This window comes from Melanerpes formicivorus, unplaced genomic scaffold (genome assembly GCF_026170545.1).
Source record: "Melanerpes formicivorus ecotype bairdi unplaced genomic scaffold, bMelFor1.0.p_v2 SCAF_370, whole genome shotgun sequence".
In the NCBI taxonomy this organism is placed as follows: Eukaryota; Metazoa; Chordata; class Aves; order Piciformes; family Picidae; genus Melanerpes; species Melanerpes formicivorus.
Genome location: NW_027142722.1, coordinates 128,231 through 152,121, shown reverse-complemented (window position 1 = coordinate 152,121; position 23,891 = coordinate 128,231). Strand labels below are relative to the sequence as shown.

Below are 23,891 nucleotides of genomic sequence, written 5' to 3'. Positions count from 1 at the left end.
CGGAAAGAAGAGCAAACACAAGAGAGAAGCTTGCTAGCACATCTCTCAGTTTTAGTCCAGGAATTCAAAACATTTGGGGCACGTGAGCTAGGGAGTAAATCAGGCAGTGGATGTTTCAGTCCTACTGGTGAGACATGCAGCAGTGTTTAATCAGCTAAATCCTGGGCTGTGGAACACTTCCATGTATAGCAGTGCTGCGAGGACACTGCCTGTGGTGGACACTCATTCACCATTGTCTTCTAGCTGCCTTCCTTTTAAAGGGCCTGACCCAAGAACCACTGAAAGCCCATTGGCTTTGGAGTATCATAGTATCATAGAATCAGTCAGGGTTGGAAGGGACCACAAGGATCATCTAGTTCCAACCCCCCTGCCATGGGCAGGGACACCCCACACTAGATCAGCCTGCCCAGAGCCTCATCCAGCCTGGGCTTAAACACCTCCAGGGACAGGGCCTCAAGCACCTCCCTGGACAACCCATTCCAGGGCTTCACCACTCTCATGGGGAAGAACTTCCTCCTCACCTCCAGCCTCAATCTTCCCACCTCCAGCTTCATTCCATTCCCCCTAGTCCTATCACTCCCTGAGATCCTGAGCAGTCCCTCCCCAGCCTTCTTGTAGCCCCCTTCAGATACTGGAAGGCCACAATGAGGTCACCTCGGAGCCTTCTCTTCTGCAGACTGAACAGCCCCAACTCCTTCAGTCTGTCCTCATAGGAGAGCAGCTCCAGCCCTCTGCTCATCCTCCTGGCCCTTCTCTGGACACCTTCCAGCACCTCCACATCCCTCTTGCAATAGGGGCTCCAGAACTGGAGGCAGTACTCCAGGTGGGGTCTCCCCAGAGCTGAGCAGAGGGGGAGAATCACCTCCCTTGCCCTGCTGGCCACACTTCTCCTGCTGCAGCCCAGGAGCTGATTGGCTTTCTGGGCTGCAAGTGCACACTGAGAGCTCTTTGGAGCTAGCTGTAAAGGAAGGGTTTTCAGCCCTCCTTTGGAGCAAAGTGGAAACAAAGGAGCACTTTTTGGCTGCTGTTTCTCCTGATCTTGCTGGATATTGGCCTGTCCTTCCCCTCCCAGGCAGCTCTGTTTGCTTTTCCCCACCCAAGTCTCTGCATCTCCAGCATTGTCTCTTCTCAGCCCACTCTTCCTGCCAGCTCTGACACCTGATGCAGCATTTGGTCTGCTCAGGCTGCCACCTCTCAGCTCTCCTCCCTCTCAAAAGGATGAAGAAAGCACTGGCTGCCATAACTTCCCATTACAAAGGTGCAAAGGAGCATTCCCCAGGAGCTGGGAACATCCAATGTTATTACCAGAGATCATCAAGATCAGGTTGTGGGAATCTCTATCATGAAAGATTTATAAGGAGGTCAGACAAACATCCATCAGAGACAGTCTCAATAAGTTAGCCTCATAGCCTGGCAAGCACAGAATGGTTTGGGTTGGAAGGGACCTTAAATACATCTAATTCCAAGCCCAATGCCATGGGCAGGGACATCTCCCATCAGCCCAGGTTGCTCAAGGCCTCATCCAGCGTGGTCTTAACACCTTAAGCACCTTAACATCTTAAACACTTTCAAGGCTGAAGCATCCACAGCCTCCCTGGGCAACCTGTCCCAGTGCCTCACCACCCTCACTGGGAAGAATTTCTTCCTCCTCCCCAGTCTCAGTCTCCCCTCTTCCAGCTCAAAGCCATTGCCCCTTGTGCTGACACAAAGGATCCTTGTGAAAAGCTCTTCCCCAGCTCTCCTGCAGCCTCCTCAGGTACTGGCAAGCTGCTATTATGTCTCCCTGGAGCCTTCTCTTCTCCAGGCTGAACAGCCCCAACTCTCCCAGCCTGTCCCCATGGGAGAGGTGCTCCAGCCCTCTGAACATAAGGGTTTGGATCACAGTATCACAATATCACAGTATCACAGTATCCCTAAGGTTGGAAGAGACCTCAAAGATCATCAAGTCCAACCTGTCACCCAGCACCTCATGACTAAACCATGGCACCAAGTGCCACATCCAATCCCCTCTTGAACACCTCCAGGGATGGGGACTCCACCACCTCCCTGGGTAGCACATTCCAGTGGCCAATTACTCTTTCTGAGAAGAACTTTCTCTTCACCTCCAGCCTAAACTTCCCCTGGCACAGCTTGAGACTGTGGCCTCTTGTTCTGGTGCTGGGTGCCTGGGAGAAGAGACCAACCCCCACCTGGCTACAACCTCCCTTCAGAGAGTTGGAGAGAGCAAGAAGGTCTCCCCTGAGCCTCCTCTTGTCCAGGCTAAGCAACCCCAGCTCCCTCAGCCTCTCCTCACAGGGCTGTGCTCCAGACCCCTCCCTAACCTCCTTGCCCTTCTCTGGACACCTTCAAGTCTCTCAATGTCCTTCTTCAACTGAGAGGCCCAGAACTGGACACAGGACTCAAGATGCAGCCTCACCAATGCAGAGTACAGGGGCACAATGACTTCCCTGCTCCTGACTTTGATAAGCATTCCTAAAACTGCTGCCACATTCCCACACTTTTTGCTTCTTGCCTCTTCCCTTCTGCCAGGCTTCCAGAGAAAGCCAGCAACGCTGCTCACTTACAGAGCACAAATCCAAGGATCTCTGTCCAGTGACATCAACATAAGGCCTCCTGCTGCCTTTACCCAGCTCAGACTTTTATCTGGGCTTGAGTCAAGGAACTGAGGACCAATTTTCCTTCTATGTTGCCCACTCGAGCTGCTTGCATTGCTTGGATGGCTGCTCATTCCTGCCTTTGCCTGCATCAGCTTTGAATTATTGTTACAGGAGGAGCAGAGGGGGCTGGATTTTCCTATGGAAAATGTCAGCACACTTGCTAGCCTAAATCCACCAGAGATAGCAGCTAGCACCTCGCTGCCAGGGAAGTGAGGCAGGGCTTAAGAGCAGATGGGGATGTGGCCTACAAGGGGGCACAGTGCAGGATGTCTGGCCCTCAAAATAAATGAGTTCATTTTAAGGCCTGATGCAAACTAATACAAATGAGGTAATTTAAAGCCCTGATGCAAAGAGGTATCATTCCTTCCCCCCCAAGTCGTTTTTGGTGAAGCAATTTTGCAGTGGCCAGAAATTAAAGGAGGGAGGGAGGAGAGGAAGGGGAAAGTTACATTTATCACTTTCAAAATGCAGTGGCCATGCAAAATTCAGCAAGAGCATCTCCTAAATAGTTTCATTTTAGTTCCTTGGAATCCAGGATAGTACCAAAGTGATTGGAGTCAATGATCTCAAGGACTTTGCCAACCAGTCAGTTCTGTGATTTGATGATTTCTCCCCCTCTGCTCTGCTCTGGTGAGGCCTAACCTGCAGCACTGTGTCCAGTTCTGGAGCCTCTATTACAGGAAGGATCTGGAGGTGCTGGAAGGTGTCCAGAGAAAGTCCATGAGGGTGAGCAGAGGGCTGGAGCTGCTCTGCTATGAGGACAGACTGAGAGAGTTGGGGCTGTTCAGTTTGGAGAGGAGAAGGCTCTGAGGAGACCTAATTGTGGCCTTCCAGTATCTGAAGGGACTCCAAGAAAAGCTGGGGAGGAACTTTTGAGGGTGTCAGGGAGTGATAGGACTGGGAGGAATGGAACAGAATTAGAAGTGGGTAGATTGAGATTGAATGTGAGGAAGAAGTTGTTCCCCATGAGGGTGGTGAGAGCCTGGCACAGGTTGCCCAGGGAGGTGGTGGAAGCCTCCTGCCTGGAGGTGTTTGCAGCCAGGCTGGATGTGGCTGTGAGCAACCTGCTGCAGTGTGAAGTGTCCCTGCCCATGGCAGAGGGGTTGGAGCTGGCTGAGCCTTGAGGTCCCTTCCAACCCTGACAATTCTGTGATTCTGTGAGAAGAATGAACCAGCTGTCTCTGGGTGAAACAAGCAGGTGATATTAGAACCAGAAGTTAATGATCAGCTGTGAGGGTTTTTCTGTTGTTTTTTATGATCCACTAAAGGAATTTCCCAATTCCATTCTAACCCCTCTCCTGCAGCTACAGCCAACAGTAGCCCCAGCAGAAAGATTTACAGCCACAGTTATGCCTCTGCTTTGTTCTTAAGCATGTTATTTGCTGCTGCCCATTTGCTTTCTGCAGTTCCCCCTCTCATTTGTCATCTGCAGAACTCCATTTAAAAGGCAAACAGGGCTGCAAGACATGAAACACAGCTACATTCCTGAAACATGAGATGAGCAGCCCTTCATTCAGGCAACCTTTCATTTACAGTAACATTTAATGGATGCACCAGTTTCATTATGGACAATGCCTCTCTCCCTGTCATTAGCCTGCAGAAGGGTCTACAACTCTTAAAGCATTTAAAGGAAAGCTGCTTCAGGCTCTGTGTTGCCTCCTTCCTTCCCTCCCTCCCCCCTTTCCCTCCCTCACTCCCCATCACCCCTCGTTCTAAGTGCATAATCTAACTGCTGCTGCTCTGCAAGCTGCACTGAGTGTTGGCTGCAAGCTGCACTGAGTGTTGGCTTCAAGCTGTGAAGGACCCTTCTGAACACTTTTTTATACAAAGCCCTATCAAGGTCAGGGCTGAGAAAAGTCTCAGCTGGTGGACTTGGATCCCACGAGCTAGTGGCCATGTGTAATTAGTATTGATGACTGGCAGACGACAGATGTTTATTGCCTAAGCAGAAATGTGCATTGCTTAAACCAGAAGGATTGAGTTCAAATTCAGATGAGCTGACTGGATTGCTTGTACAGATGTGGGTGGTGGGAGGGAGTGCCAGGAGGTGATCCTGCCCCCTGCCACCTTGAAGGATGAGCAAGGAAATAGCACTCTGCAAAGAAGAGCCCTGAGCTCCGATTGAAGCAGGAGATTTGGTCCTTTGAAACACTTGGGTTAGGAACTGGCTGGAGGCTGAGCCCAGAGAGTGGTGGTGAGTGGTGCCACAGCCAGCTGGCAGCCAGGCACCGGTGGTGTGCCCCAGGGAGCAGTGCTGGGCCCTGTGCTCCTTAATACCTTCACTGATGATCTGGATGAGGGGATTGAGTCAGCCATCAGTAAGTTTGCAGATGACACCAAGCTGGGGGCAGGAGTTGATCTGTTAGAGGGTTGGAGAGCTCTGCAGAGGGACCTTGACAGGCTGGACAGATGGGCAGAGTCCAACAGGATGGCATTCAACACATCTAAGTGCCAGGTGCTGCACTTTGGCCACAACAACCCCAGGCAGTGCTACAGGCTGGGGTCAGAGTGGCTGGAGAGCAGCCAGGCACAAAGGGACCTGGGGGGTACTGGTGGACAGCAGCTGAACATGAGCCAGAAGTGTGCCCAGGGGGCCAAGAAGGCCAATTGCAACCTGGCCTGCATCAGGAAGAGTGTGGCCAGCAGGAGCAGGGAAGTCATTTTGCCCTGTGCTCAGCACTGATCAGGCCACACCTTGAGTCCTGTGTCCAGTTCTGGGCTCCTCAGTTTCAGAAGGACATTGAGAGACTTGAAGGTGTCCAGAGAAGGGCAAGGAGGCTGGGGAGGGGTCTGGAGCACAGCCCTGTGAGGAGAGGCTGAGGGAGCTGGGGTTGCTTAGCCTGGAGAAGAGGAGGCTCAGGGGAGACCTTCTTGCCCTCTACAACTACCAAAAGGGAGGTTGTAGCCAGGAGGGGGTTGGTCTCTTCTCTCAGGCAATCAGCAGCAGAACAAGAGGACACAGTCTCCAGCTGTGCCAGGGGAGGTTTAGGCTGGAGAAAGTTCTTCCCAGAAAGAGGAATTGGCCATTGGAATGTGCTGCCCAGGGAGGTGGTGGAGTCCCCATCCCTGGAGGTGTTCAAGAGGGGATTGGATGTGGCACTTGGTGCCACGGTTTAGTAGTCATGAGGTGCTGGGTGACAGGTTGGACTTGATGATCTCTGAGGTCTTTTCCACCCTTATTGATTCTGTGATTCTGTGATTCTGTGATGCACTGTCACACACCAACCCCATTCTTCACATTCCACTTGAGGCTACTCATCGAGCTGGCTGCTCACTCCAGTGTGCAAAGCCTGTGTCACTGCAAGCAGCCAGAAATGCACAGCTCCTTCCCAGAGGGATTACAAAAGAATAAACTTAGCACATTCTTCAGGGGGTGGGGGGAAGAATGAAAAAGAAGGCAGGACAGCCTGGATAACAATTTTACATAGGCAATTTCTCTCTGTGATTCATTTTGAATGGAAGACTTATAGGCAATGTTGAAATATTTGCATTCAAGGCTTTTTTTTTTCCTCCCTGACTGTCCTTCATGACCCTTACTTAGAAATCCTTTGTTCCTTTCCTTTTCCCTTTTTTTCTCTGTAATGTTTTATAGAGCTGGATTTTCCAAAGGACTGGAAAATACCAGATTCTCACAGTCATCTCAGTTCCCAGAAATGTGCCTCAGAAGCAAGCAGGCAGATTTGGAAGCAGCTTTGCTTCCTCTTGGGTCTCTGTGTAGCATCCTGCCAGCTTGTCCGCTCAGCTGGCCTTTGGCAACCCACCTAGCAGGCTGACGAGGGCCTGAGGTCATAGAACCATTGTGGTTGCAAAAGAACCTTTAAGGGCAAGTCCAACCACTCTATTTCCACTTCTTGCAAGATCAGAACCTGAGAAACTTTTGATAGCTCCCTGAGCTTCCTAGGGAAAGCTTGGAAACACTTTGGCATAAAAATCTCCTGAGCCCTTTTCAGAGGCCAGCCAAGAGTCTTGGTGTGATCCCAACCTCCTTCTCCACAAGCTGGTCTCTACCTAGCGAGCTGCCAGGTATCACAGTACCATAGAATGGTCCAGGCTGGAGGGGACCTCCAAAGCTCATCCAGTCCGAGCTCCCTGCAGTCAGCAGGGACACAGAGCCCCCACCTTGAATATCTGCAGGGATGGAGCCTCAACCACCTCCCTGGGCAACCTGTTCCAGTCTTCCACCACCCTCATGGTGCAGAACTTCTTCCTGACATCCAATCTAAATCTGCTCTTCTCTAGTCTGAAGCCATTGCTCTTTGTCCTGTCCCTGCAGGCCTTTACAAACAGGCTCTCTCCATCCTTCCTGTAGGTACTGGAAGGTACTGGCAGGCTGCTATTAGGTCTCCCTGGAGCCTGCTCTTCTCCAGGCTGAACACCCCAGCTCCCTCAGCCTGGCCTCATAGCAGAGCTGCTTCAACCCCCTGATCATTCTTGTGGCCCTCCTCTGGACCCTCTCCATCAGGTCCATGTCCTTCCCATATTGAGGGCTCCAGACCTGTACACAGTACTCCAGGTGAGGTCTCACCAGAGCAAAGTGACAGAATCCCCTCTCTGGATCTGCTGGCAGCACAGCTTTTGATGCAGCCTAGGATGTGATTTGCCTTCCGGGCTGCAAGCTCACACTGCCTGCCTTTGATCACCTCCTCTCAGTGGGTGAGAAAAGCTCTTTAGAAATGCTTGGAGGTGGCCAAAGTGAAATGTCATGTCAACCTTTTTGAAAGGGGACCTTTGAAGCCATAGAATCATAGAATTGTCAGGGTTGGAAGGGACCTCAAGGCTCAGCCAGCTCCAAGCCCCCTGCCATGGGCAGGGACACCTCACACTACAGCAGGTTGCTCACAGCCACATCCAGCCTGGCTGCAAACACCTCCAGGCAGGAGGCTTCCACCACCTCCCTGGGCAACCTGGGCCAGGCTCTCACCACCCTCATGGGGAACAACTTCTTTCTCACATCCAATCTCAATCTCCCCATTTCTAGTTTTGCTCCATCCCCCCCAGTCCTATCACTCCCTGACACCCTCAAAAGTCCCTCCCCAGCTTTTTGCAGCCTCCTTTAGATACTGGAAGGCCACAATGAGATCTCCTTGGAGCCCTCTCTTCTCCAAACTGAGCAGCCCCAACTCCCTCAGTGTGTGGAATTTAGAAGCCTGACCTGTCATTTAAAGCACCATGAAAGTCTCTTGGCACTGCCTGGAGAGGGGAGGATCAATGCTGTGGCAAGCTGAGCTAACACACACCCTGGAGATGTGAAACAGGAAGAAATGGTCATTTTTTAACACCTGGCTGTGAAAAGGATCCTTGATAGCCAGTTCTGCCCTCATTTATGCCAGGGACCAACCTTGGTGACCTGTGTGTGTTTGAGGAAGCACCCTAGAGGGCAGGATGTGGGCTCCAGTCAGAGCAGCCTGGCTCTGGGCTGATGGCTTTGCTGAGTGGATCCGTCAGGAGCTGCCATCGCCCTGGCTGTCAGCCGCTGCCAACCTGCTGAGCCATCCATCAGGCTGGCCCAGGTGACCAGTGGGACACTGAAAAGCTCCTGTCTACCTGTCAGCACAGGGGTCACCCCAGGAGGGAAGGCAAACAAACCTCCCCTAGAGTGGAGGGGACAAGTGACCCGTGCAGAGCGGGGCCAGAGGGGCCTCCTGTCCACTCTTCATCTCCCTTTGCCTTCCTGGCACATCAGGAAACTTAAGGATGGGGCTCCATGGGGAGCATACAGCTGCACCCATACCAGCAAATGAAAGCATGGAAGATGTCCATGTTCCCTGGGCAGGAACTGAGTTGTACTCAGCACTGGGGAGATCATCTGGGTGGAGGCAATCCCAGGCACAAATGCAGGCTGGGCAGGGACTGGCTGGAAAGCAGCCCTGAGGAGAGAGACTTGGGGGTGCTGGTGGACAAAAAGCTCAACAGGAGCTCTCAATGTGCACTTGCAGCCCAGAAAGCCAATCAGCTCCTGGGCTGCATCAGGAGAAGTGTGGCCAGCAGGGCAAGGGAGGTGATTCTCCCCCTCTGCTCAGCTCTGCTGAGACCCCACCTGGAGTACTGCCTCCAGTTCTGGAGCCCCTATTACAAGAGGGATCTGGAGGTGCTGGAAGGTGTCCAGAGAAGGACCACAAGGATGATCAGAGGGCTGCAGCACCTCTCCTGTGAGGACAGACTGAAGGGGTTGGGGCTGTTCAGTCTGCAGAAGAGAAGGCTCCAAGGTGACCTCATTGTGGCCTTCCAGGATCTGAAGGGGGCTCCAGGAAGGCTGGGGAGGGACTGCTCAGGATCTCAGGGAGTGATAGGACTAGGGGGAATGGAATGAAGCTGGAGGTGGGGAGATTCAGGCTGGAGGTGAGGAGGAGGTTCTTCACCATGAGAGTGGTGAAACCCTGGAATGGGTTGTCCAGGGAGGTGGTTGAGGCCCCGTCCCTGGGGGTGTTTAAGAGCAGGCTGGATGAGGCTGTGGCCAGGCTGATCTAGTGTGGGGTGTCCCTGCCCATGGCAGGGGGGTTGGAACTAGATAATCATGGTGGTCCCTTCCAACCCTGAATGAAACTATGAAACTATGAAACCTTGGGTGTTGTGTCCAGTTTTGGGCACCTTAATACAGGAGAGATGTGGAGGTGCTGGAGCCAGTGGAAGGAGTCACCATCACTGGCAGTGTTTAAAAAGAGCCTGGATGAGGCACTTGGTGCCATGGTTTAGTTGATTAGATGGTGCTGGTGATAGGTTGGACTTGATGATCTCAAAGGTCTCTTCCAACCTGGTTAATTCTGTACTCTGTATTCAGGGCAGAGCAGGGCAAGGAAGCTGTGAAGGGCCTGGAGAATAAATCTGATCAAGAGCGGCTGAAGGAGCTGGGGATGGGTAGTGTGAAATAGAGGAGGCTGAGGGGAGACTTCATTGCTCTCTACAACTACCTGAAAGGAGGTTGTGGAGAGGCTGCTGCTGGTCTCTTCTCACAAGCAGTTAGTGATAGAACAAGAGGGAATGGCCTCAAGCTGTGACTGGGTAGGTTTAGACTGGACAGTAGGGAAAAAAATTGCACAGCAAGAGTGGTCAGGAGTTGGAATGTGCTGCCCAGGGAGGTGGTTGAATCACCAACTCTGGATGTGTTTCAGGGTGGTTTGGATGTGGTGCTTGGGGATGTGGTTTAGGGGTGACCCTGGTAGGTTCTGGGTTGGACTTGGTGATCCTGAGGGTCTTTCCCAAACTGAATGTTTCTGTGATTCTGTGTGATGGGTTGGCCCAGGTGTTGGAGTCAGCTCTCACAAATGTGTCAGCACACACAAATGGCAGCACTCACAGTCCCCAACACAAGGACATGGATCTGTTGGAAAGGGTCCAGAGGAGGGCCACAAAGACAATCAGAGGGCTGGAGCACCTCTGTTATGCTGACAGGCTGAGAAGGTTGGGGCTGTTCATCCTGGAGAAGGCTCTGGGGAGGTCTTAGAGCAGCCTTCCAGCATCTGAAGGGGGCTACAGGAGAGCTGGGGAGGGACTTTTCACAAGGCCTTGTGGTAACAGGAAGAGGGGCAGTGGCTTTAAATTAGAGTTGGGTAGATTAGATTCAGATTGGACATTAGGAAGAAGTTCTTTACTATGAGGGTGGTGAGACACTGGAACACCTTGCCCAGAGAAGCTGTGGCCAGTCTCTGGAAGTGCTTAAGACTAGGCTGGATGAGGCCTTGAGCAACCTGGGCTGGTGTGAGGTGTCCCTGCCCATGGCTGGGGTATTGGAACTGGATGATCTTTAAGGTCCCTTCCAACTCAAACCTATGATTCTATGAAATGATTTCATGATTCTGTGTCCTATGATTCTATGAAATGCCCTCTGGGATCCATACTTAGCAGTAGAGCCCAAATCCCAGCTTTGCTTCCCTGAGGCAAAGGCGTTCTTATGGCGGCATACAAACCAGACAAGTACCTTCTAAGTGGTGGTGGAGTCCCCGTCCCTGGAGGTGTTCAAGAGGGGATTGGATGTGGCACTTGGTGCCATGGTTTAGTAGTCAGGAGGTGTTGGGTGACAGGTTGGACTGGATGACCTTTGAGGTCTTTTCCAACCTTATTGGTTCTATGATTCTGTGATTCTATGATGCACAGTCACACACCAACCCCAACCTGGAGAAGAGGATGCTCAGGGGAGACCTTATTGCCCTCTACAACTCCCTGAAGGGGGGTTGTAGCCAGGTGGGGGTTGGTCTCTTCTCCCAGGCAGCCAGCACCAGAACAAGAGGACACAGTTTCAAGCTGTGCCAGGGGAGGTTTAGGCTGGAGGTGAGGAGAAAGTTCTTCCCAGTAAGAGAGATTGGCCATTGGAATGTGCTGCCCAGGGAGGTGGTGGAGTCACCATCACAGGAGGTGTTTAGGAAAAGGCTTGGATGTGGCACTTGGAGCCATGGTTTAGCTGTCATGAGGTGTTAGGTATTGGTAACAGGTTGGACTTGATGATCTCTGAGGTCTTTTCCCACCTGACTGACTCTATGACTCTATGATTGATTTAAGTACAGACAAGGGAAACAAGTTCTCTTGCTTGTCCTTCCCTCCAGAGAACAAATCTGAGTGCTGCAGGAGGAAGTTTCTTTGTGTGTTTTCTCTTCCCTCCCCCCAACCCCCCCCCCACTATTGTACTAGAAAGAGTTCCCCTGGCTGCTGAGGCACCAGCATCTGTCTCTTGTCATGTGTAACTTTTCTTGATTATTTCTAGAGAGGCAGACTAAACATGCAGCTCTGACATAAGGCAGCATCACACACTTTGATTTCTGCTCTCCTCACAAGCCTGCACCAGCTGAACTAAGTCTCTAAAAAAGACTCCATTTATGACCACAGACTGGGGGATAAAGGGAGGGCTTGGAGTTGTAGTGAAAGCAAAACCAGCAATTAGAGATTGCTGCCAACCTCCTGACACTCTGAACAGCAGGGTAAGGGACCTTGGTGCCCACCACTGCTATTGCATCTGATTCCTTTAGTCTTAAATCACAGAATCACAGAATCACCAATGGGATGGCATTCAACAAGTCCAAGTGCCAGGGGCTGCACTTTGGCCACAACAACCCCAGGCAGAGCTACAGGCTGGGGTCAGAGTGGCTGAGAGCAGCCAAACAGAGAGGGACCTGGGGGTGCTGATTGACAGCTGCCTAAACATGAGCCTGCAGTGTGCCCAGCTGGCCAAGAAGGCCAATGGCATCCTGGTCTGCATCAGGAACAGTGTGGCCAGCAGGAGCAGGGAAGTCATTGTGCCCTGTACTCAACAATGGTTAGGTCACACCTTGAGTCCTGTGTCCAGTTCTGGGCTCCTCAGTTCAAGAAGGACATTGAGAGACTTGAAGGTGTCCAGAGAAGGGCAAGGAGGCTGGGGAGGGGTCTGGAGCACAGCCCTGTGAGGAGAGGCTGAGGGAGCTGGGGTTGCTTAGCCTGGAGAAGAGGAGGCTCAGGAGAGACCTTCCTCCTCTCTCCAACTCCCTGAAGGGAGGTTGTAGCCAGCAGGGAGTTGCCTTCTCCCAGGCAAGCAGCAGCAGAACAAGGGGACACAGTCTCAAGCTGTGCCAGGGGAAGTTTAGGCTGGAAGTGAGGAGAAAGTTCTTCACCGAGAGAGTTGTTAGCCATTGGGATGTGCTGCCCAGGGAGGTGGTGGAGTCCCCATCCCTGGAGGTGTTCAAAAAAGGCTTGGATGTGGCACTTGGTGCCATGGTTTAGTCATGAGGTGTTGGGTGCCAGGTTGGACTTGATGATCTTTGAGGTCTCTTCCAACCTTGGTGATACTGTGATACTGTTGGAAGAGACCTCAAAGATCATCAAGTCCAACCTTTCTAAACCATCATTGGAGGTGTTTAGGAGGAGACTTGATAGGGTGCCTGGTGCCATGGTTTTGTTGATTAGATGTTGTTGGCTGATAGGTTGGACACGATGATCTCGAAGGTCTCTTCCAACATGGTCTGGTCTATTCTGTTCTGTTCTGTTCCATCCTATCCTATCCTATCCTATCCTATCCTATCCTATCCTATCCTATTCTGCTGGGGACATTCCCATTGGACTAGAGAAGGAAATGTTTCCCCATGAGCACAGTCAGACACTGGAATCATCTCCCAAGGGAAGCAGTGGATTCCCCTACACCAGTCAGTATTAAGACTCATCCTGACCGGCTGCTGGGCCAGCTCATTTCAGCTCCACTATCACCTAGAAAGGTTGGACCAGATGAAGTCTGGGGTCCCTTCCAACCTGGCACTCTGTGATTCATCACAAGACAGTTAAGCCAGGGACTTTCCATCAGCCTTGCTTATGAGCTCATGCAGGCAGCAGTGGCATTGCCCAAGTAGCCCACGGAAGAAATGATCCCTTCCTACTTCCTAGACACATCGTGGGACACAACTTGCTCTTCATCTGCTGCAGCAGATGAGCCTGACCTCACCTGTCTTGGCATAGCTCATCTACTCAGCCTCCTGGTTTTTTCCTCTCCCTGCTCTATGCAAATGGGTGTTCCACAGCCCTGGTCTGTTCCTGTACCTGGACGCAGCACTCCCATTCGCCCTAATGTGCCTGCCTCAGCGTTGGCCTCTTCTTGCAGGGACAGGCAAGCACACACAACACAAATGAGTCATTTTTTCAAGGGAATGCAAGCTGCTAGTCAAGATCCAATTTTCAGAGGCAAATGAAGCTCAAGGTTCCAAAGTCTCACAAGAAAGACTTCTGTAGGGCTTAGGTTCCAACATCACTAGATGGATACAGAACTGGCTGGATGGCTGCACCCAAAGAGTGGCTGTCCATGGGTCCAGGTCCCAGTGGAGGCCAGGGACAAGCAGAGTCCCTCAGGGATCAGTCCTGGGACCAGGCTTGTTCAACATCTTTGTGGGTGCCAGGGACAGTGGCACTGAGTGCACCCTCAGCAGGTTTGCTGATGACACCAAGCTGTGTGGTGCAGCAGACAGGCTGGAGGGAAGGGATCCATCCAGAGGGAGCTGGACAGGCTGGAGAGGTGGGCACAAGCCAACCTCAGGAGGTTCAACAAGACCAAGGGCAGGGTCCTGCAGCTGGGTGGAGGCAATCCCAGGCACAAATGCAGGCTGGGCAGGGACTGGCTGGAAAGTAACCCTGAGGAGAGAGACTTGGGGGTGCTGGGGGAGGAGAAGCTCACCAGGAGCTCTCAGTGTGCACTTGCAGCCCAGAAAGCCAATCAGCTCCTGGGCTGAAGCAGGAGAAGTGTGGCCAGCAGGGCAAGGGAGGTGATTCTCCCCCTCTGCTCAGCTCTGCTGAGACCCCACCTGGAGTACTGCCTCCAGTTCTGGAGCCCCTATTGCAAGAGGGATGTGGAGGTGCTGGAAGGTGTCCAGAGAAGGGCCAGGAGGATGAGCAGAGGGCTGGAGCTGCTCTGCTGTGAGGACAGACTGAAGGAGTTGGGGCTGTTCAGTCTGGAGAAGAGAAGGCTCTGAGGTGACCTCATTGAGGCCTTCCAGTATCTGAAGGGGGCTCCAAGAAGGCTGGGGAGGGACTGCTCAGGATCTCAGGTAGTGATAGGACTAGGGGGAATGGAATGAAGCTGGAGGTGGGGAGATTCAGGCTGGAGGGGAGGAGGAAGTTCTTCCCCATGAGAGTGGTGAAGCCCTGGAGTGGGTTGTCCAGGGAGGTGGTTGAGGCCCCATCCCTGGAGGTGTTTAAGAGCAGTCTGGATGAGGCTGTGGCCAGGCTGCTCTGGTGTGGGGTGTCCCTGCCCATGGCAGGGGGGTTGGAACTAGATGATCCTTGTGGTCCCTTCCACCCCTGACTGATACTATGATTCTGTCACTTGAAGAGTGATGAGAAATGCTTCTGTTTTTAAGAGGAGACAGCATGTAAGTTGGTCACTAAGTCACAGAATCAAAGAACCATACAACTATTGAGGTTGGAAGAGACCTTTGAGATCATCAAGTCCAAGCAGAGCTCACAATCCCACCACTACTTGTAGATGGAGGTGTTGTAAGTGGGTTTAGGGCCTGGGGCTTGCTCTTCTTACTGCTGTCTTTGCTCAGTACATGTCACAGAACTACACAGTCACAGAATGGTAGGGGTTGGAAAGGACCTCTGTAGATCATCTAGCCCAACCCCACTGCTAGAGTGGGGTCACCTAGAAAAGGTTGCCCAGGATGGCATCCAGGTGGGGTTTGAAAGTCTCCAGAGAAGGAGACACCACAGCCTCTCTGGGCAGCCTGTCCCAGTGCTCCACCACCCTCACTATGAGGAAATCCCTCCTCATGTTGAGATGGAACTTCTTATGTTCAAGTTTGGGTCTGTTACTTCTTGTCTGGATAAAGCCTGGTCCCATCCTCCTGACACCCACCCTTGAAATATTGATCAGCATTGGTGAGATCCCCCCCTCAAGTCTTCTCCAGAGCTGTTCCAGAGAGAACTCTACAGATGTTGTGGTGTTGATATCCAGGCCACACCATGAGGAAAGGGTGACAGAGTTTTGGTCTAAAAGGACTGAAAGAAAAGGGCCCTGAGAAAGGGTGTGGACAGGTGAGAAGGAGGGTGACACAGAGTGGTGGCACTTAGCCCTCAAGTTTTGTCCCCATCCCTCATGGCCTGTGGAGATATTGGAGCGCTGACAGTGGAGCACCAATGCTGACATTGCTCCACAGGATCACAGATCACATGATGTCAGGGGTTGGAAGGGATCTCCAAAGATCATCCAGTCCAAGCCCCCTGCCAGTGCAGGAGCATAGAATCCAGCACAGGTCACACAGGAATGCATTCAGACAGGGCTTGAAAGGCTCCAGAGAAGGAGAACTCCACAACCTCTCTGGGCAGCCTGCTCCAGGGCTCTGGGACCCTCACAGTGAAGAAGTTCCTCCTCATGTTGAGATGGAATCTCCTGTGCTAGAGTTTATACCCATTGCCCCTTGTTGTATCACAGGGTGCAATTGAGCATAGCTTGTGCCCTCCCTCCTGACCCCCAGCCCTCAGGTATTTATAGACATTGATTAAATCCTCTCTCAGTCTTGTCCTCTCCAGACTAAACAGCCCCAGGGCTCTCAGCCTCTCCTCACAGGGCAGTGCTCCAGTTCCTTAATCATCCTGGTAGCCCTCCCTTGGACTCTCTCCCACAGATCCCTGTCCCTTCTAAACTGGGGAGCCCAGAACTGGATGCAATATTCAGGGTGAGGTCTCACCAGGGCAGAGTAGATGGGGAGGAGAACCTCCCTTGATCTGCTGGACACACTGCTCTTAATGCACCCCAGGATCCCATTGGCCTTCTTGGCCAGAAGGACACATTGCTGGCCCATGCAGAAGTTGTTGTCCCCCAGGACTCCCTGCTCCAGTAGCCAGGCAAGTGCTGAAGGGTCAGCTGAGGCTGTGAGGGGTGTGAAAGAATATTGTGGCACATCTCAGCTGTGGCTTGTGGTCTTTTATTATGGCTCTGCAGCTTATTACAGTGTAGTGAGGAGGATTCTGTGGTCCATGGTGATATGCCCAGTAGATGTGCCAGCACCCTTCCAGACAGGAGCCTATTACTTCGGTGCCTGCAGCCCCAGCAAGCACAGTTCAGTGACTTCTTTTGCCTCTTCTGCTCTCCCAGGGTAAATTTCTTCGTGGGAGTGATCTCTCCAAAAGAAATACAATTATCCCAAATGCCTGGCTCCAGATTCTCATCCCTCTGGGCTTTCCCTGAGACCTACCCTGTGCAGCCCACACTGAAGCAGTCTGCACAGTCAGCCTTGCTGTGGTGCTTTGGGGGTTTGGTGCCCATGGCACGGAGAAGTGAGCAAATATGCTGCTCTGAGTTCCCTCCAGTAACTACAGCTGGATATAACAGGGTGGGAGTAAGTGACAATGCCTGAAGCAGATGAAATCTGTGACCTGCAGGAGCTAACCCAGGGGATATTTTTTCAGGAAGCAACCCTCCGTCACACTGTGCTTTTAGTACTGACTTCTCCCAAGTCATGACCACCCCTTCCTCTCTTTCCTCCATAAAATATGGCCATAGGTCTAGTGGAAACACCACATATGATGCAATTATCATCGAGTCAAACAAGTGGCAAGGTTGGAAGGGATCTTTGAGATCAAGTCCAGAGCTCACAACCCCACCACTGCTGCTAGGCCACTGCCACTAAACCACATCCATCAGCACCACAGCCACCTGGCTTTTAAACACCTCCAGGGATGGGAACTCCACCACCTCCCTGGGCAGCCTGTGCCAGTGCCTGACAACCCTTGCTGGGAAGACACTGTTCCTAATCATAGAATCATAGAGTTGTTAAGGTTGGAAGGGAGCTCAAGGCTCAGCCAGTTCCAAGCCCCCTGCCATGCCCAGGGACACCTCACACTACAGCAGTTTGCTCATAGCCACATCCAGCCTGGCTGCAAACACCTCCAGGCAGGAGGCTTCCACCACCTCCCTGGGCAACCTGTGCCAGGCTCTCACCACCCTCATGGGGAACAACTTCTTCCTCACCTCCAATCTGAATCTCCCCATTTCTAGTTTTGTTCCATTCCCCCGAAATCCTATCACTGCCTGACACCCTCAAAAGTCCCTCCCCAGATCCTGGAAGGCCACAATAAGGTTTCCTGGTAGCCTTCTCCTCTCCAGACCGAATGGCCCCAACCAGCCAACCTGAACCTCCCCTGGCACAACTTGAGGCCATTTCTTCTTGTCCTGTCACTTGTTGCATGGGAGAAGAGATGAACCCCACCTCACTCCAAGCTCCTTTCAGGGAGCTGTAGAGGGTGATGAGACCTCTCTCAGCCTTCTGAAGACTGAACAACCCCAGTCCCCTCAGCCATTCTTCATTAGCCTTTGCGTTCAAGGCCCTCCAGCAGCCACAATAACCCCATGCAGAGGCCCCAACAACCCCATGCAGAGCTACAGGCTGGGGTCAGAGTGGCTGAGAGCAGCCAGGCAGAAAGGAACCTGAGGGTACTGGTCGATGGTAGGCTGAACATGAGCCTGCAGTGTGCCCAGGCAGCCAAGAGGGCCAATGGCATCCTGGCCTGCATCAGGAAGAGTGTGGCCAGCAGGAGCAGGGAGGTCATTCTGCCCCTGGACACTGCACTGGTTAGGCCACACCTTGAGTGCTGTGTCCAGTTCTGGGCTCCTCAGTTTAGGAAGGAGGTTGAGATGCTGGAAGGTGTCCAGAGAAGGGCAACAAAGTTGGTGAGGGGCTTGGAACACAGCCCTGTGAGGAGAGGCTGAGGGAGCTGGGATTGCTTAGCCTGGAGAAGAGGAGACTCAGGGGTGACCTTATCACTCTCTCCAACTCCCTGAAGGGAGGTTGTAGCCAGACAGATGTTGGCCTCCTCTCCCAGGCAGCCAGTACCAGAACAAGAGGACACAGTCTCAGGCTGCGCCAGGGGAGGTTCAGGTTGGATGTTAGGAAGAAGTTCTGTACAGCAAGACCAATTGCCCATTGGAATGTGCTGCCCAGGGAGGTGGTGGAGTCACCATCATTGGAGGTGTTCAGGAGGAGACTTGATGGGGTGCTTGGTGCCATGGGTTAGTTGTTTAGGTGGGCTGAATTGGTTGATGAGTTGGACTTGATGATCTTGAAGGTCTCTTCCAACCTGGTCTGGTTTATTCTAAACAAAGGTCTATTTATTCAGCTCGGTTGCCCTTGCAGCGCGATGACCTCTCTGGAACCCCCCTGGCTCGCAGGCTGTGAGATGTATTCCGACACAGACTGCATGAATACAGAGCCAGGGATTTCTTTGACCAGGGGCTATAAATCAGATTAAGAAGGACTCAGCACCTTTCAGCTGATTTGACAGCTAATTATATTGCTGGGGGGATTAATGGCACGGCTGCAGTTCATTTGGACCGCTTCCCCTCTCCAAATTATAGCATGGGTTTTCCTCACTGTATCAAGTTGCTATTATTAGAAACAGTCAAGTATCCCCTGTCTGCAAGAAAGTTCACTTGGGCACTGCCTGCAAACTCATTGCTCCAGTACAGTTGGCTTGGAGGAAGTTTCACTGCTGGAAGAGAAGTTCTTTTAATGCCAAATTATTGCTTCTATTATTACTTCTTACTACTATTAGAAGCTTAAGAAACCACATCTTGACTAAAACATTCCTCTCAGTCTGATTGGAATGGAATGGAATGGAATGGGATAGAATAGAATAGAATAGAATAGAATAGAATAGAATAGAATAGAATAGAATAGAATAGAATAGAATAGAATAGAATAGAATAGAATAGAATAGAATAGAATAGACCAGGTTGGAAAAGACCTCAGAGATCATCAAGTCCAACCTATCACCCAACACCATCTAATCAACTAGCAATCTAATCAATAGCACCAAGAGCCTCAGCCAGTCTGTGCCCTCCCACTTGACCCCCAGCCCTCAGATATTGATAGACATTGATTGAATCCCCTCTCAGTCTTCTCCTCTCCAGACTAAAAAGCCTCCTCCACACTCCCATGCTAACAGGCAATGCCTGGGCACCAGGCACTCTCCTCTAGCAGCAGGGGGCTCTGGTGGCAGCTCTGAAGAGTGGGAGCCAAAGGATGCTGGATCTCAGTGGCTGGAGCTGAGTAACCCACTGCCTGTACCCACCTGACCCCTGTGGCTAGGGCAAAAGGTGGCAGGTTGCAGTCTCTGAAGATGTGCTTTGTCCTGGTCCCTTGACAGCTTCTCTCACACTCAGTAGAGTCTCCTGAGTGCCTGTAGCAGCTGGCCAGGTTTCTTCATCTGGCCAGGTTTCATCTAGCCTGGTTTCATCCCAGTTTGGGAGAAGGTACTGAATCATAGAATCAATAAGGTTGGTAAAGACCTCAGAGTTCATCAAGTCCAGCCTGGCACCCAACACCCCATGACTACTAAACCATGGCACCAAGTGCCACATCCAATCCCCCCTTGAACACCTCCAGGGATGGGGACTAGTTCCTCTCCAGCATAAAATCTCCTACAAAACCAATGGTGTAATGAGCAAAACAAGCAGCCTGGATAAAGGTGACCCTCCTGTGCTTCATGGCACGGCCAGAACAGCACAGGTCTAGAGGACAGGTCCTTTAAACAGACAGCAAGAGCATGGAGGTGATGGCATTAAGCCATGTAGAAAGTGACACTGAGGGCTCCAAACCAGTTATCCACAGAGCAGAAGAGAGCTAGGGCTGAGTTTTAGGCATTTTCCAGAGGTCACTTTTGCTTGCCCTGTATAATGATTACAACAGAACCAGTCAAGCCATGCCTAGGTAAGTCTCTAGCAAGGCAGAGATAGTGTAGTCTTAGGCTATGAACTCACATATATGTAAATGTAGAGATGGAATTCTTGAAGTGTGGAATTGTTTCCATTGGAAAAGACCTCTAAGATCACTGAGTCCAACCAACAGCCCCACCATGGCCATTAAACCATGTCCCCAAGTGCCCTGGCCACACATTTCTTGAACACCTCCAGGGATGGGGACTCCACCACCTCCCTGGGCAGCCTGTTCCAGTCCCTGACCGCTCTTGCAGCAAAGAAATATTTCCCAGTCTCCAACCTAACCCTCTCCTGGCACAATTTCAAGCTATTTCCTCTCATTCTGTCAGCTGATACTAGGGAGAAGAGCCCAACCCCCACCTCACTCCAACCTCCTTTCAGGGAGTTGCAGAGAGCAATGAAGTCTCCCCTCAGCCTCCTCTTCTCCACACATCTTGATCCAGACCTCAACCCACTCAATCCATAACATGGCCATTAAATGTCATCCCCAACACACTCTCAAGACTTGTGGCTAGGAAGTCACAGCTGAAGGATTTTGGCTAATCACCAAGCAAACAATGTCAAACACTGGGTGTCTGGACAGTTTCCATTCAACTAACATTTCATCTGGGGCCAACTGTATTTACAAACCACTGGGAATGAAATTCCATACTGTCATTTATCCATTAGCAAGAGACAGTGTTGCAGCTGGGTGAAATGCTGCCTCACTTCTGCCTGCAGCTCTCCCAGTGCTGGGAGCTCTCCTGGAGCCCCACATGCCCACCCTGCAGGTCTCCCCTGCCCATCTCTCTGCATCTGAGGTGGCATGGCCAAACTCAGAGAGGGATTTTGCAGGGGGGTGGGTATGTATCAGGGTAACCTCTGACTGGTTAGCTAAAAGTTGAGGTGCCAGTTGGCTTTTAAAGCTTCACTGCTTTACTCTTGTTTAAAACAGGTGAGGCTGGCAGATGTTTGTCCCTGCTTGACTTGATGTATATCTAAACCTTCCCTTGCTCTCTGATCTCAGGCAGTGATGGCAAAGGATGAAGAAGCTGCCAAGTAATCCCACAGAGATACACAACAAGACAAGGATGCTAAGGATCTTAGTCTTACCTCTTGCTTTCTGCCTTCTCTTCACCTCCTTTGAACCCCTCTTCATTATCTCTCCCTCCCCTCCTTGGATGATTATCCATTCTCATCTACTCCAACCCCCCTGCCATGGGCAGGAACACCTCTCAACTAGGCTTGGCTGCTCAAGGCCTTGTCTAACCTGGCCTTGAATACCTCCAGGAGAAGGAATCCACAACCTCTCTGGGCAACCTGTTCCAGAGTCTCACCACCTTCACACTGAAGAACTTCTTCCCAATATCCACTCTAACCCTGCTCTCCCTCAGCGTCAAACCATTCCCCTTTGTCCTGTCTCTAGACACCTCAAGAAAAGTCCCTCTGCAGCTTTCCTGTAGGATCCCTTCAGATATTGGAAGGGAGCTCTAAGGTCTCCCTGGAGTCTTCTCAATATATGCTCTGGGTAAATCTAGACCAGTCAATAGTTAATACTACCTAGATTCAGCAATGGGTGCCCTCAAACCAGCTGTGCTTTGATGGAGTACATGGAGCCATGCCCCTGGCTGTGGGAGAAGGGCTTCAAGTCTGCAAGACATTGATAGAACTCCTCAAGGATGCTTTGCTCAGAGTCAGACTGGTGGGAGGTGCTGGTACATAGAATCATAGAGCCATAGAATCAATCAGATTGGCAAAGACCTCAGAGATTGTGAGGTCCAACCTATTACCTAATACCTAACACCTCCTAACAACTAAACCATGGCTCCAAGTGCCACAGCCAATCCCCTCTTGAACACCTCCAGGGATGGGGACTCCACCACCTTCCCAGGCAGCCCATTCCAATGGCCAATCTCTCTTGCTGGGAAGAACTTTCTCCTCACCTTCAGCCTAAACTTCCTCTGGCACAGCTTGGGACTGTGTCCTCTTGTTCTGCTGATGGTTGCCTGAGAGAAGAGACCAACCCCCACCTGGCTACAACCTCCCTTCAGGGAGTTGGAGAGAGCAAGAAGGTCTCCCCTGAGCCTCCTCTTCTCCAGGTTAAGCAACCCCAGCTCCCTCAGCCTCTCCTCACAGAGCTGTGCTCCAGACCCCTCCCCAGCCTCCTTGCCCTTCTCTGGACACCTTCCAGCATCTCAACATCTTTACTAAACTGAGAGGCCCAGAACTGGACACAGGACTCAAGGTGTGGCCTAACCAGTGCTGAGTACAGGGCACAATGACCTCCCTGCTCCTGCTGGCCACACTCTTCCTGATGCAGGCCAGGATGCCATTGGCCTTCTTGGCTGCCTGGGCACACTGTTGGCTCCTGTTCAGCCTACTATCAATCAGCACCCCCAGGTCCCTTTCTTTTTTTGGCAGCTCTCCAGCCACTCTGACCCCAGCCTGTAGCTCTGCATGGGGTTGTGGTGGCCAAAGTGCAGCACCCGGCACTTGGACTTGTTGAATGATATCCTGTTGGCCTCTGCCTATCTGCCCAGCCTGCCACGCTCCCAGAGAAACCCTTCTAACCTGCCCCCATTTTCGTTGCAGGGAAAAAAACCAAGGAGGAGAAAAGGAAAAACTCCAACAAAGAGGAAAGCAAGGAGACCAGGCAGGAAGGCAAAGGGCGAGCAGCCCGCAGGCAGAACCAGGACCAGAGGGAAGGCAACAGCAAAACGCAGCCGAAGAAAAGGAAAGCCCCAAACAAAGAGGAGAACCTGGCACCCGCTGACACTGCACACTAACAGCCCCCTGTGATTGCTGGGAGTCTTATGATGCTGCTATCTCTACCAGATCGCCCTGACAGGTGCTCCAACCCTTCAGGCCACCCCTGAGGCTACCAGTTATGAGCAACCCTGAACCGACATTCCAAGTCCTTCCTAGATCCTCCGAGCAACCCCTAGGTTCCGAAAGAGAGTGCCACGAGCCACGAGGGAAACAAAACACCAACAGCAACAACAGCATGAAAAAAAAAGGGGAGGAAACAAAGAAAAAAAGGAAAGAGCAACCTACAACTCAACCCAGTGGGCTACTTTTCAAACTGTCCTGTTCTGTGCTTCCATGCATCTGTAAAAGGCAATTAAGACTTTTTCTTTCCCTTCTGTTTTGTTTTGTTTTGTGTATATATTAATAATAGGGTATAAAATATAGCAATATAATAATGAGTGACATTCAGAGGAGACAAGGTTCTGTTGCTTTGTAAAATATTTGGCAAGGTGTTGTTGGAAGGAGGAGGAGGAGGAGGAGGAGGAGGCAAGAGGGGTGTCTGAAGCCCAGCCACCGATCATAGCCCTTCGTATATTGTACATAGATATTAAGAGAGAGGAGGAGCAATAAACAAGCAACCAACCAACCAAGCAAGCAAACAAACAGACAAATAAGCAACCAAACAAGCAAATAAACAAACAAACAAACCCATTTCTGAGGATGCCAGTAGGAACCCAAAAGGTTTATAGCCTGTGGTGGAACAGGATGGGATGGCTCCGTGGCTCCCTGACCCGCGCTCCACATGCGGGCGAGACACAGCAAGGGGGGAAGGCAGCCAGGCTTCAGCAGCTGAGGGAGAAGGAGCAGAAAGCATCTGCAGCTTGGAAGGCTGAACCCCTGAGGAAGCAGGCAAGGGAGGAGAGCTTGAGCAGCGCTTTCCTCTGTGGGACAACACAACGTTTCCTGGCCTAAACAGTGACGCCGTGTGTGCTGGTTTATGCTTTTTATACCTATGTGTAACTTAAGTCTACATTTCAAAACCTTCTGGTGAATGACAAATCGTATTTGTAGGAGACAATGTTGAGTTAATAAAACCCAGAAAAGTAGACCACGGCCCTGTGTGTTTTTCACAGGGGTCACAGGATGCCAGGGGTTGGAAGGGACCCAAGGAGAGCATCGAGTCCGAGCCCCCTGCCAGAGCGGACCATACAATCCAGATCAGGTCACAGAGGAAATGCATCCAGATGAGCCTTGAAAGCCCCCAGAGAAGGAGACTCCACAACCTCTCTGGGCAGCCTGCTCCAGTGCTCTGTGATCTTTACAGGAAAGAAGTTCCCCCTTGTGTTGAT

General features: G+C 51.6%; 1 protein-coding gene across 1 annotated transcript in view; it reads left to right on the top strand.

The window, feature by feature from the left end:
- The window catches only part of RSPO3 (R-spondin 3), a 46,101-nt gene extending 22,453 nt beyond the window's left edge, over positions 1-23,648 (top strand). Inside the window, exon 4 of the mRNA XM_068170391.1 lies at positions 22,387-23,648. Within this exon, the coding sequence (XP_068026492.1) occupies positions 22,387-22,580 (194 nt within the window). The 3' untranslated portion in view covers positions 22,581-23,648. The remainder of the gene's footprint in view (positions 1-22,386) is intronic.
- The last annotated feature ends 243 nt before the right edge of the window (positions 23,649-23,891 follow it).